Here is a 14,833-nt window from a genome sequence, read left to right as displayed (position 1 = left end):
TGAAAATCAGAAACGGGTTGAAAAGGGAGAGAGGTGTAGGCTTATAGGTTCAAGACCTGATATAATTAACTACATGGACTTCAATTACAGGGTGCTATACCAGAAAAGAAAAAAAGGAGAAGAAGAAAAAAAACCTTCTTGGAGTAAGACGGGTCTTTAAATCTAAGCTCTGCAACATATTAATTCCATAACCATAGGCAGGTTCTTTTCAAACCAACATCCCATCTATTAAAAAAAAAAAATAGGTTAATAAAATGTACCTCAGAACTGCAACAAGGATTAAATGAGATAATACATGTAAATTATCTTGAATTAAAAGATAAGTCAAAAGAAAAAAAAAGACACTAAAAATTTAAGTTCCACCTGTCTTCCCTCTGAATATGAGATAGGAATCTTGTTTCACCGTCTATTCTGGAAGAATTGAAGATCTAGCAATACTTAGATACATAATCATTAATGGCATCTAATACTGCTTCACATTGCCATTCTATTTTGTATTTGTGCTACATGCCAAGTATTAGATATCTGTACTGCACACCTCTTGTGCTCCATTTCAGATCTTCTCAGCCTCAGCTCTTATTCCACGTAGAACATCAGCAACCTGTTCTGGGCAGCCCTGGAAGTGTCATATAGGGTAAACTGAAACCAGCTCTAGCATTTACACCACACCTCTAGCTTCCTGCCCAGAGGTTTTTCAGACATCACAGTGTGGAATCCCACCAGAACTACTTAGCATTCATGATTCTCAACCCAGAAGTGAGGCAAACCTTGACCAAAGAACTGACAGATAAATGCTCCCCATTGCATCCCTCCCACGGTGAGTTCCATATAGCTTCTTAATGGATTAAGGAACCAGACTGCCCTACAGTGTACCACGGTAGTTACTCTACAATTTTTCTTTTCACTCCTCCTGACCCTTATGCTTGTATACGCCACTCAAACACCAACTCCTCAGGTTTCTCCAAGGAAATCAAGGTTAAAATAACATCCCATACAAAAATACAATGAAGTAGGATTATGACCCCATATCTGAAGCCCAAAGGATGCCCATTAAAATAACTGGCAAGACCAAGATATAAAGACTCCAAAGCTACCATCTTCACTTCTCACCAATCAAAAGAACTACAAGACCTGTAATTTCAAAAAGGTTTCTTCATGCTTATTAGCACTAGCTCTGGCAACTAGTATTCTTCGGCGACTAGCTCCAATATCAGATCTTGTTCAAACAAAATAAAAACAAAACAAGGATAGTGAGTTAAAATGAAGGAAATAGAACATATCAAGACCATATCCAAAAAGTTATTTACATATTAGTGTACATAGGGGTGTATACATGCATTATATATGTGTATTTTGTGTAATATTTTAAAAAAAAGATAAAGTTTTTCATACAACTTAATCAGGTTCCAAAGAATTTCCATCAGTAGAATGAGAAATCTAGGATTATGATATTCATAGAAATTTTTTTTTAATGGAAAAAGGTAACTGAGATCCTTAGCTGTTTGAAAGTCTACAGTTCATATTTAAACGTATAGGGCTTCCCTGGTGGCGCAGTGCGTTGAGAATCTGCCTGCTAATGCAGGGGACACGGGTTCGAGCCCTGGTCTGGGAGGATCCCACATGCCGCGGAGCAACTAGGCCTATGAGCCACAACTACTGAGCCTGCGCCGTCTGAAGCCTGTGCTCTGCAACAAGAAAGGCTGCGATAGTGAGAGGCCCGTGCACCGCGATGAAGAGTGGCCCACGTTTGCCACAACTTGAGAAAGCCCTGGCACAGAAACGAAGACCCAACACAGCTCTAAATAAATAAATAAATTTAAACCTATATTTCATAGAGGGGAAAAAGTCTTTGCACTAACAAAATTCATTTCAACAAGATGTACTAGACGTAGTGTATTACAATTTGTATAAAGCAATAGTAAAAGTTAAAAGAATTCTCTTGTGAATTAGGATAATCCCAGCTTTTTAAATACTATCTTTTTCTTTTGTCAACATATATACACCACAAGCACAATGTTAATTGTAGTTAACTGTAAATTACAAAATAAACATAAAGAAAAAAAATGGAAAAAAAAATCTAAAATTTCCATTCAGTAATAATCAGTTACTTGATGAATTACAACCCAGCCTATTTTCTGTACATATATAAAGATTTCTCTTTTTGCTCATCTGTATTTTCTATTTATCTGCATAATTGCTAATACATTTATATTGGTATGCCAAAAAGTATCATACTTAAGTTTTTAAATGTGCTTTTTGCTCAAAAATATTTCGCAAATATCTTTCTTGACAAATAAAAATACTTACGATAATATTTGCATTGTACTACATTTCAAAGAATGGATATTTATTTGAATATATTCTACTATAGGACATGTATATTGCTTCTAATATTTTGCTATTTAATAACTGCTGCAAAGACTAACTCCAGAGCTAAAATTATGTGGATATCCTTAATTATTTTATTAGAGGAAGAAAACTACTCCCTCATATGATTATTCACCCCAACTCAACTTTACAGTACAATTTATCTTTTCCCAATTTGTTTTATTTTAAATGTCTGCAAAATGAATATAATTTCATGGTTTAAAAAATCTAGTAATACTGAAAATATTGTAATAAAAAACAGTAGACTCCCTCTTATGCCTTTTTCAATCCCCAATCCTGCTCTGTAGAGTTAATATTTTTATACCCATGTTTCTAATAATACCCTTAATTTCTGTTAAAAACTTAGATCATTTAAAAATATAGACTCCCTTACACTACTGCTTCTTAAATTATATTCTCAACAAAGTATTTTAAGTAAAAGCAATAATCAATATTAATCATCATGTCATGTAACCAAACCATCTTACTACAGAGTCAAGTATATATGCAATGATTACATAGTTGATTATAGTTCCTTTCTGGTACAGCTTTTTGTTTTTCTTGGAGTTTCAAATTGCCTACATTTTCAAAAAATTCTCTAATATTCTAGCTACAACAATCTTGATTTTTTCCAAAAAGCTCATCATAATAGACATTCTATCCAAACCTTATTATTCCTAAAGGCATAACTTGGGGTGATTGTCCTATAAGGACTGTCCTATAAGTCCTATAGTAGTCTATATTCAAATAAACATCCATTCTTTGAAATGTAGTACAATGCAAATATTATTGTTAAGTATTTTTATTTGTTGAGAAAGATATTTGCAAAATATTTTTGAGCAAAAAGCAGATTTAAAAACTTAAGTATGGGGGCTTCCCTAGTGGCGCAGTGGTTGAGAGTCCGCCTGCCAATGCAGGGGACACAGGTTCGTGCCCCGGTCCGGGAGGATCCCACATGCCGTGGAGCGGCTAGGCCTGTGAGCCATGGCCGCTGAGCCTGCGCGTCCGGAGGCTGTGCTCCGCAACGGGAGAGGCCAAAACAGTGAGAGAGGCCCGCATACTGCAAAAAAAAAAAAAAAAAAACAACTTAAGTATGATACTTTTTGGCATACCAATATAAATGTATTAGCAATTATGCAGATAAATAGTCATTCTGGAGGGGACTTACTTTCATTTCAGTTTCAATAATTCCATATCTATATTTCACTTAATCCAGACTCTCATTTTGTTGGCACACATCTTCAGATAATTCTTAAGAATTAAGAATTAAATTTCTTGAATTCTTCCATTCTAAAAATGACTTTAATCCTTCTCCAAATAAACTATAGAGTTCAAGGTTGACAATAATTTTCCCTTAGGTTATTGAAGGCATTCCTCACACTACTGTCCTATATTACCCCCTATTGCTAGTGGAAAAAGCAATGATATATTGATCTTCATTCCTTTATATATTACTTTTTCTGTCTGGAAGCTTTTCAAACCTTTTACTGTATATGTTCTCAGTTTCTCAGGGGATGTACCTTGGTGTAGGTCTTTAACTTATTCATTATACTCAGTAAGCAATACATGTGGAAGTCCTGAGATTTTCTTATATTAATGCTCTGATGATTTTCTCCCCTTGTCTAGAACTCCTAATCGATACTGAATTCTCATATAACTCCTCCTGATGATCTTTGTTTTTTTTAATTGAAGTATAGCTGATTTACAATATTGTGTTAGTTTCTGGTACACAGCAAAGCGATTCAGTTACACATATTTATATATATTTGTTTTCATATTCTTTTCCATTATGGTTTATTATAGGATATTGAATATATTTCCCTGTGCTATACAGTAGGACCTTGTTTATCTATTTTATGTATAGTAGTTTGTATCTGCTAATCCCAAACTCCTAATTTTCCCTCCCCAATCCCCTTTCCCCTTTGCTAACCATAAGTTTGTTTTCAATGTCTGTGAGTCTGTTTCTGTTTTGTAAATAAGTTCATTTGTGTCATATTTTAGATTCCACATATAAGTGATATTTATTATACAGTATTTGTCTTTCTCTTTCTGACTTACTTCACTTAGTATGATAATCTCTAGGTCCATCCTGTTGCTGCAAATGGCATTATTTCATTCCTTTTTTATGGTTAGGTAGTATTTCATTGTGTATATATACCACATCTTCTTTAACCATTCATCTGTTGATGGACATTTACATTGCTTCCATGCCTTGGCTATTGTAAATAGTGCTGCTATAAACATTGGGGTGCATGTACCTTTTCAAAGTAGTTTTCGTCTTTTCCAGATATATGCCCAGGAGTGGGATTGCTGGACCATATGGCAACTCTACTTTTAGTTGTAGTTTTGCTGCATTTCTCTAATCATTAGCAATGTTGAGCATCTTTTCATGTGCCTAGTGGCCATCTATATGTCGTCTTTGGAGAAATGGCTATTTAGGTCTTCTGCCCATTATTTGATTGGGTTGTTTGTTTTTTTGTTATTGAGTTGTATGAGCTGTTTGTATATATGGAAAATTAACCCTTTGTCAGTTGCATCATGTGCAAACATTGTCTCCTAGTCCATAGGATTTTTTTGTTTTGTTTATGGTTTCCTTTGCTGTGCAAAAGCCTATAAGTTTGATAAGGTCCCATTTGTTTATTTTTGCTTTTATTTCTATTGCCTTGGGAGACTGACCTAAGAAAACATTGGTACACCTCCTGATGATCTTTGTAATATTTTTCTATAACAAACTTAATTTTTGAGGATACCAATGAATTTTTCTGACATATTATTTTGTTTTCTGCATTATTTGCTCCATCTAGGTACTTTTTATTGTTGTTACTTCTTTTCTCATATTGGTATTTTTATCTCTCTCTTTCCAGTTGGATATTTTCCTCAAATATCTATTGATCCTTGGCCAGTTATTCATATTTAATAATAAATCACTTAAGAGTTTACAGGAAGGTCTATGGGCATAGGAAGATTTGTCAAGTAGCAAGCTTCACTTTAGGGAATTCTACAAAGGAAATCAACTCTTTGATGGGGAAATCCAAATGGCACTTTGTGGCAGTCCTTTATTAATTTCTCTAGAAAAGAATTTTCCAATCTCCCACTTAAGAATATAAGTACAAATATTCCATGCAAGGGAGAGGAGAAGTAGAGGAATTAACTGCTTTATACCCACATCATCTATAATAATTCACACCTCCAAAGATTCAGCTTGTCTGGAGTTGTCTGTATTGAACTGTTTCCTCCATTCCAAATGAACCTGTTTATACTTTCAGTTGTGGCTTAATACACCCTGCTATATATAGTGGTAACTATGTATATTTACCACTCTTCCCTCCACTTTCTTTTTTGACCTTCCAGCTATATTACTGACATGTAATTAATACAGAAGTTAACATTAAACAACGTGCTGACTTGACACACGTATATATTGCAAAATGACTACCAGAGTAAGTTACCTTATATCTCTATCCCCTCGTATAATTATCATTTTTGTATGTGGTGATAACATTTATGACCTACTCTCTTAACAACTTTCAAGTATATAATAAAGTATTGTTAATTATAGTGACCATGCTGTATATTAGATCTTCAAAACTTACTCATCTTATAGCTGTAAGTTCATATCCTTTGACCAACATTTCCTTATTTCCTCCACCTCCCAGTCCCTGGCAACCACCATTCTACTCTATTTCTATGAGTTTGGGTTTATCGATTCAACATCTAAGAGACACCATGCAGTTTTTGTCTTTCTCTATCTGACTTACTTAACTTAGCATAATGTCCTCAAGGTCATTCCATGTTTTGCAAAAGGTAGGATTTCCTTGTGTCATGGCTGAAACATAGATATATAGATATATACATATAGGTATATATAGATATATATTCTTTATCTGGTTATCTGTCAATGAACACTTAGGTTGTTTCTGTATCTTGGCTACTGTGAATAAAGCCTCCAGCTTTGTTCTTTCTTAGAATCTCTTTTCTATCCAGGGTTTTTTGTGGTTCCATACAGATTTTAGAATGTTTTTTCCTATTTTTTAGAAAAATGCCATTGGAAATTTGATAGGAATTTCATATAATCTGTAGGTCACTTTGGGTATTATAGACATTTTAACAATATTAATTCTTCTGATCCATAAACATGGGATATCTTTCCATTTATTTGTGCTTCTTCAATTTCTTTCATCAATGTCTTATAATTTTCAGTGTACAGATATTTCACCTCCTTGGATACATTTATTCCAAAGTATTTTTTTATGTTTGATGCTATTATAAATGAGATTGTTTTATTTCTTTTACAGATAGTTCACTGTTAGTGTATAGAAATGCAACTGATTTTGTGTATTGATTTTGTCTCCTACAACATTATTGTATTTATTTATTAGTTCCGGTTTTTTTACGGAGTCTTTAGGATTTTCTACATATAAGATCATATCATCTGTAAATAGAGAATATTTTACTTATTCTCTTTCAATTTGGATACATTTTATTTCTTTTTCTTGAATAATATCTCTTGCTAGGATTTCCATTACTCAGTTGAATAGGAGTGGTGAGAGTGGGTACTCTTGTCTTCTTCCAGATCTTAGTGGGAAAGATTTCAGCCTTCCCCACTGAGTATGATGTTAGCTGGGGATTTGTCATATATGGACTCTATTATGTTGAGATATATTTATTCTATTCTAATTTGCTGAGAGTTTTACTGATGAAAAGATGATAAATTTTGTTAAGTGCTTTTTCAGAATCTATTGAGATGACCATATAATTTGTATCTTTTCTTCTACTAATGTGGTATAGCACATTAATTGATTTGCGTATGTTGAACCATTCTTGCATCCCAGGAATAAATCACACTTGATCATGATGCATGATACTATTAATATACGGTTGATTTCTGCTTGCTCGTACTTTGTTGACAGTTGTTGCACCTCTATTTACCAGGAATACTGGCCTGTAGTTCTGTTTTCTAGTAGTGCCCTTAACTGGCTTTGGTATCAGGGTAAGACTCACCTTGTAAAGTAAATTTGGGAGTGTTCCCTCCTCGTCAATTTTTAGAGGAATTTGAGAAGAACTGATGTTAATTCTTCTCTAGATGTTTGATGAAATCATCCAGTCCGGGGGTTTTCTTTGTTGGGAGGTTTTTGATTACTGTTTCAATCTCTTTACTCATAAATGATCCTTTCAAATTTCCTATTTCTTCCTGTTTCATTATGGCTAGGTTGTCCAGGAGTGTGTTGTTTACTTTCCACACATTTATGAATTTTCTAGTTTTCCATCTGCTACTGACTTCTAGTTTCATACCATTGTGACCAGAAAAAATATTTAATATGATCTCAATCTTCTTACATTTGCTAAGGCTTCTTTTGTGAACTAATGTATAATCTACCCTGGAGAATGTTCTGTGTACACTTGAGAAGAATGTGTATTCTGCCACTGTTGGGCGGAATAACCTGCATATGTTTTTTTAAGTCCATTTGGTCTAAGGTTTAGTTCAAGTCCTGTGGTTCCCTACTGATTTTCTGTCTAGATGATCTATTCATTGTTGAAAGTGGGGGTATTTAAGTCCCCTGTTATTATTGTATTGTTGTCTATTTCTCCCTTCAGAGCTGTGAGCATTGTTTAACATATTTAGGTTCTCTGATATTAGATGCACCTCCACTCTCTTTCTGCCAAAGATTTATTATGCCCTCTTCATTCTCATTATGAATTAATGAAAAGACAGTAAATATCAGCAGAGAAATAAAAACTATGTAGAACAACCAAATGTAGATTCTAGAACTAAAAACTGTACTACCTGAAATAAAGAATTCATCATTTAATGCACTTAACAGTCAAACAGAGATAACAAAGGAAAAGAGTCAGTGCACTTGAAGATATAGGAACAGAAATTATCCAGTTAGGAAAAAATCAGATTAAAAAAAACAAACAAACATGAAAAACAGAGCCTGAGGAATATGGGGGATAATATCAAAAAGTCTAACCTAAGTAGAACTAGAGTCCTAGAAAAAAAGGAGAAATAACATAGTGAAGAAAAAATATCTGAAAGAACAATGGGTGAAAATTTCTCACATTTTATAAAAGACATAAAGTACCAGAGTCAAGAAGCTCAGTGAATCCCAATGTGAACATCATAGTCAAACTATTGAAAATCAAAGATCAAGAGAAAAATTTGAAAGCCATAAGGGAAAGAAAAACACCCATTACATACTGTGGAAAAACAATACAAATGACTATTGATCTCTCATCAGAAACTACAGAGGCCAGAAAGCAATAGAAATGAAAACAAAATTGAAAAATTATCGACCTAGAATTGTAAATCCAGAAAATACCCTTCAGAAATTGTTATGTGCTGAACTGTGTCTCCTAAAAAGAAATGCTGAAGTTCTAAACATCTTAGAATGTGACATTATTTGGAAACAGGGTTACTGCAGATGTATTCAAGATCAAGTTATACTGCGGCAGCCTGAGCCTTTAATCCAATAATGACTGGTGCCCTTATAAGAAGAGGAGAAGACATACAGGAGAACATCAGGTGATAACGGAGCCATATACTGAAGTGCTGCAACTGCAAGCCAAGGAATGCTAAGATTGCTAGCAAAACACCAGAATAAAGGAAGACACAAGGAAGGATTCTCTCCTGCAGGTTTCAGAGGGCGCATGACCCTGCTGACACTTTGATTTTGAACTTGTAGCCTCCAGACCTGTGAGAGAGTAGATTTTTTTTTTTATTAAGCCACCCAGTTTGTGGTGCTTTGTTATGGCAGCCCTAGAAAACTAATACAGGAATGAAAGCAAGAGGAAAACATTTTCAGATAAAAGAAAACTAAGGGAATTTAAGACCAACACACCTGCACTATAAAAGTGCTAAAGGAAGTTCTTCAGGCTGAAGGGAAATGATTCCAGATGGAAACTCAGATTCTCAAGAATGAATGAATAAATGAATGAATGGCATCGAAAATGGAAAATAGTTTAGCAATTATAAAAGAAGAAAAGAGAAGCTGCTTTTTTAATACAGAGTGATCAAGAAGAGTATCTTTCATAAAGTGGCATTTGTGTTTCAGACATTAGTGTTTATTTACTTAATACTGGTAGAGATTTAAGAGACATACATGTAGTTAATATTTTAATCCTGAATTCTTACACAGATTTTATACTATTGTAAACATTATAATATATTCTAATACCTGGAAGGACAATATCTACCATGTTAATAATATTTCAAGAACCCCTCAGTCATTTTCAAATACAACATTCTTTTAGAACGCCAATAACCTAAGACAGGAGCATTATGGTAGGCTTGCTAAATGTCTAGCACACTAAAAGATCACTCGAGATCATATATGCATCATTCTAAGATAGGCTGGTCAATGGATAAAGTAAATTTCAAGATAATCTTTAACATTATTTTTGAAAATAGCATTAACTTTTCTCCACAATTTTTTACCACATATCAGTTTGAGTTTTACATCCTTTACCAATGTCAATTTTTAGGTGATTATAAAAATGACCCCCAAATATCAAAAATGTAAGTAAAGTTGGGAAGAAAAATAATCTAGGGTAGGAAGTAGTACTAGCTTCTTAGTATTTTATTAACCGAGTCTCCCAAGAAAGATAAGTCATATATAAGCAAAGTTTCCTCCAAGGACCACCCCATCTCAATTGAAAAGGGCCAGAAATAGTTCTAATTTAAACTACTGGTTCAGTCCATTTTTCAACTGAACCAATAGTTTCAATTATAACTATGGTATCAACAAAGATGCCAATTTTCCATCTGACTTCTAGGCTTTCATTACAACAAAGAATAAAATTATACCAAAAAAGTATTACTTTTATGGAACCTATTTTTGGTTCAGAAGACAACTGCTAAAATTGGGGGAGAAAATTATAGGCATATATCCCTCTACACCTATTCTGTGGTCAATTTTAACAACTCACATAACTTATAAATAACTCCTCTCAGTCAACCCAAACTAAAGGAGATCTAAAAAGTAAACACCTAATAAATATATTACAGGGAGTCCAACCTGGCAGCATATGAAGATCCTGAACTCACCTCCTCCCGTGGACACACCAAATCTTCAGCTACATATGGATCATTTCCCTATGAAAAAGATCCGAAAATGAGATGAACTTTTCTCCACGATAAAGGATAGAAGAACCACATCAAGATGGATAGGAAAGGCAGAGACATAGTCTTGGCAAAAACCACAGCTCAGTGCAGCAACACACAAGATGAAGGGATCTCACCAGTCCAGTGCTTCTCCTGGAGGAGGAAGGGGTTGGTGCCCCACATCAAGCACCTTAATCCCTGGGATCTGCACCAGAGAGACAAGCACTAAAAACATCTTGCTTAGAAAACCAAAGGGACACAAAGTGCTGTAGGGAACCAAGATTCCCCTTTTAAAGGGCTAGCAGATGGGCTTACTCACCAAAGACCCAGCAAAAAAACAGCACTTTGAAAAGCACCTGGACTATATGTGAAGGATACTCATTTACTAATCTAAAAGCACCTGCAGGAGGGGCAGGAGATGCTTGAAACTCTCTCTCTGGAATTAAAGGAACTGGTAGATGCCATTATTGTATTCTCCACCTACCCTGCTAGCACAGGCAGGCAAGTTTGGACAGCACCTTCCCACCACCTTGCTAAGACAGGCAGGGGCAAGCGGTCACAGCACTATTTTGTTGCCTTCCTGAAGCTGAAAAGCATGGGCAGTTGTAGCACACCCCTACTCCCTGGCTCGGATGGGACAGTAGAAGCAATTGTGGCATTCTCCCACTCCTGGCCTAAAACTGGCACACATCCACAGACAAGGCATTCTCCCACAGCACTGCAGAAACATATGCAAGTACCACACAGTCAAGATATTTTCTCACTGCTTTTCTGAAGCTGGTTAGCATGACTCAGCCCTTTTAGCTATTAGCTGCCTTTGCTAAAGCCAGCGGGTGCATGCAATCCACACAGGGGACACTACTTGATTACCTGACCTTGGTGGCCAAAGAGACTTGAGCTACAGAGCTCCACAGAACAGTAACAATCAGAGAGACAGTTCTTGGCAGGTCACCACTCTCAGGACACTACACAGACAGCAAACTGAAATACAACTCCAGTCTTCCTGTGAAAAAGGTCTATTTACTTAGCCTGGAGCTTCAGTCTGAGGGACAAGTTTCAGATTTCACATACATCCAGGGATAAGAAGGCACTCCCAGGTAATATAAGCAGAAAGACACAAGCCCTGGGCATCCCTCTGGCCATGATACAGCTCAACAAGACCTCCCAGAAAGGAGATTATAAACTCATCTGGAGCCCTGAATTTTGCAACTGTCACCCAGGGGACATGTTCCAGATCTCTTGGACTGGTGGCCAGCAGGGATTACGATTCTGGCCCCAAAGGAATGTATACATTTGCATACTTTAAAAGCTGCTGCCTGAAGATTTGGTTGCCAATGAGCCTGAAAATAGGTGCTAAGTGATATTCCTCCCCTGGGCACACACTTACAGGCCTTGGTACACTCTCATCAATGAGGACACATCAAGAATAAATCAGGCAGTTCAGACAACTGCAAAGGTTTGAAAGACAACGAACAGCTAAGGCAAGGTTGAACAAGAAGGTTCCTCACATCCACAAGTCCACACCTTCAAGACTGAGAGAGTTATCTGTTTCACCTAATATAAAGAAACAAATACAGAAAGTCAGGCAAAATGAGGATGCAGAGAAATATTCTCCAAATGAAAGAACAAGACAAAAACCTCAGGAGAAAAACTTTAATGATACAGAAGTAATCTACCTGAAAAATAATTCAAAGTAATGGTCATAGACATGCTCACCTAACTCAAGAGAAGAATGGATGAACACAGTGAGAACTTCAAACAAGGAGATAGTAAATATAGGAAAGTGCCAAACAGAAGTCACAGAGCTGAAGAGTACAATAAATGAACTGAAAATTACACTAAAGGGGTTCAACGGCAGGCTAGATGAAATAGAAGAACAGATCAGTGAACTGGAAGACAAAGCAATGGAACTCACACAGAAAGAACAGTAAGATGAAAAAAAAAATGTTTTTAAGAAAAATAAGGGACCTGTGGAACATGATCAAGTAAAATAACATAGGCAATATAGGTGTCCCAGAAAAACAAGAGAAAGAGCAAGGGCAAAACTATTTGAAAAAGTAATGGCTGAATCCTTCTCTAACTTAGGGAAGGAAACAGACATCCAAGTCCAGGAAGCCCAGAGAATTCCAATAAGATAAACCCAAAGAGATCCAACCAAAACATATTATAATAAAAATGTCAAAAGTTAAGACCATCAGCAGATTTCTGAGAATAAACTTTGCAGGGCAAAAGTGAGTGGCACAACATATTCAAAGTGCTGAAATGAAAAAACTTACAACCAAGAATACTCTATCTGGCAAGGTTATTATTCAGAAATGGAGAAAAGATGAAGAGTTTTCCAGATAAGCAAAAGCTAAAAGAGGTCTCTACTAAACCAGCCTTATAAGAAATGTTATATGTCACTTCTCTAAGCTGAAAAAAAAGGCACTAATTAATATCGAGAAAACTTATGAAAGTAAAAACCTCGGGGGAAAGGGTAAATATATAAGACGGTAGACCAACCATTCATAAAGCTACCATGAAGCTTAAAAGATAAAAGAAGTAAAATTAGCTAAAAATACATTAATGTGTTAAGGGAACACAAAATAAAAAGATGTAAAATGTGACATCAGAAACATAAAATGTGGTGGAGGGTAGTAAAAATTGTAGAATTGTGTAATGTACTCAAACCTAAGTTGCTATCAACTTAAAATAGGCTGTTATATACATAGGATATACATGTGAACCTCATGATAACTACAAAGAAAAAACTTATAGTAAATACACAAATAAAAATGAGAGAGAGAGACGAGTCAAGATGGTTGTGTGGGAAGACCTGGAGTTAGTGTCTCCCCACAACTAGAGCGTCTGCCAGCTACTGGTGGAGGACTCTAACCCCCAAGGAGATGGGAGGATCCTCCCCCCCAAGTGAACCGGTAGGTTGAAGAGGGACCGACGGGGGAGGACAAGTGGAGGCCAGACAAGATTGGTGTCCCTGAGGCCGGGGAGAACAGGAGAGGCAGGGGAGATCAGGAGAGGCAGGTGGGAGGGACTCTCCGGAAAGAGCGGGAGAGGAGCAGAGGGTGATCACCTGTCCCACAGGGGCCAGGAGGCCTGATGAGCTCCCAAGCCAGTCCCCACCCCCCCCAACAAAGCCCTATCCAGGCTACATGGGTCCTGGGGGCATAGGAGGGAGTTCAGGGAGATCAGGAGTGGCAGGTGGAAGGGGCCATCCAGGAGGAGCGGGAGAGGAGCGGAGGGCAATTACCCTGCTCACTGGGGCCCGGGGAGCCTGCTGAGCTCCCAGGCTGGTACCCTGCAATCTAAAGCCCCCTCCAGGCCATGTGGATCCTGGGGGCATAACAGGGAGGCTGGGGAGATCAGGAGAGGCAGGCAGGAGGGGCCCTCCCAGACGCCAGGCCAGAGAAGCAGGAGAGGAAAAGAGGGAGTTTGCCCTGCCCACTCAAGGCCAGAAAGCCTGCTGGCTCCCAGGAGAGGTCCCATATCCTCTGAGATGGGGGCGGGGAGGCGGGGGGGGGGGGGGGGCGGTGAGAGCATGTGTGGGCCTCTTCTGTTCCTTGAGCCTAAGCCCCACCCCCCACAGCCCCCAGAGCCTTTTCCAGCCCTGTGGGTCCTGAGCATCGGCCCCACCCACCACCCAAACCTTGCCCTTGTTTAGGCCCCCACTCTCCACAGCCAAGGCTTTTCCCCCACCTCCTTTTCTTTTTTTTTCTTTTTCCCTCCTCCTCTTTTTTACTATTGTGGTACGGATGTACCTTCTGATTGCTGATTCATCTATATTTTTATTTTTATATTCTTGCTAACATATCTGTTATTTTCCTACTCTAATTTTATTTTTTACTTTGTTATTGTTTTTTATCTTTTTTTTGCCACCCCATGCGGCTTGTGGGATCTTGATTTGCAAGCATGAGGTCGAGCGGAAGCTCCTGCAGTGGGAGCTCCGAGTCCAAACCACTGGACTAACAGAGAACCTGAGACCCCAGGGAACAGACATTAGAGTAAGGTCTCACAGAGTTCCTCATCTCAGCACCAAGACCCAGCTCTACCCAATAGCCTACAAACTCCAGTGTTGGAAGCCTCAGGCCAAACAAACAGTACAACAGGAACACAATCCCACTCAAAAAAAAGAAAAAAAAAAAATGAGACAGCAAAAAAAAAATATGTCACAGATGAAGGAGCAAGGTAAAAACCTACAAGACCAAATAAATGGAAAGGAAATAAGCAATCTACCTGAAAAAGAATTCAGGGTAATGATAGTAAAGATGATCCAGAATCTCGGAAATAGAATGGAAGCACGGGTGAAGAAAATAGAAGAAATGTTTAACAAAGATCTAGAAGAACTAAAGAACAAACAGAGGGCGTCCC

At 37.3% G+C, this 14,833-nt stretch overlaps 1 protein-coding gene across 3 annotated transcripts in view; it reads right to left on the bottom strand.

The window, feature by feature from the left end:
• Positions 1–14,833, bottom strand: part of EXOC6B (exocyst complex component 6B) — a 708,543-nt gene that overhangs the window by 439,219 nt on the left and 254,491 nt on the right. The window contains exon 7 of one of the 3 annotated variants that reach the window (XM_060026390.1): positions 10,412–10,459. The exons of the other annotated variants lie outside the window; for them this stretch is intronic. Coding sequence (XP_059882373.1) covers positions 10,412–10,459 — 48 coding nt within the window. The remainder of the gene's footprint in view (positions 1–10,411; positions 10,460–14,833) is intronic. 3 annotated transcript variants of the gene reach the window in all.

Source organism: Delphinus delphis, chromosome 12, assembly GCF_949987515.2.
Source record: "Delphinus delphis chromosome 12, mDelDel1.2, whole genome shotgun sequence".
Taxonomy (NCBI): Eukaryota; Metazoa; Chordata; class Mammalia; order Artiodactyla; family Delphinidae; genus Delphinus; species Delphinus delphis.
The sequence above is the reverse complement of the archived record's forward strand: the minus strand, read 5'-3'. Positions and strand labels throughout refer to the sequence as shown.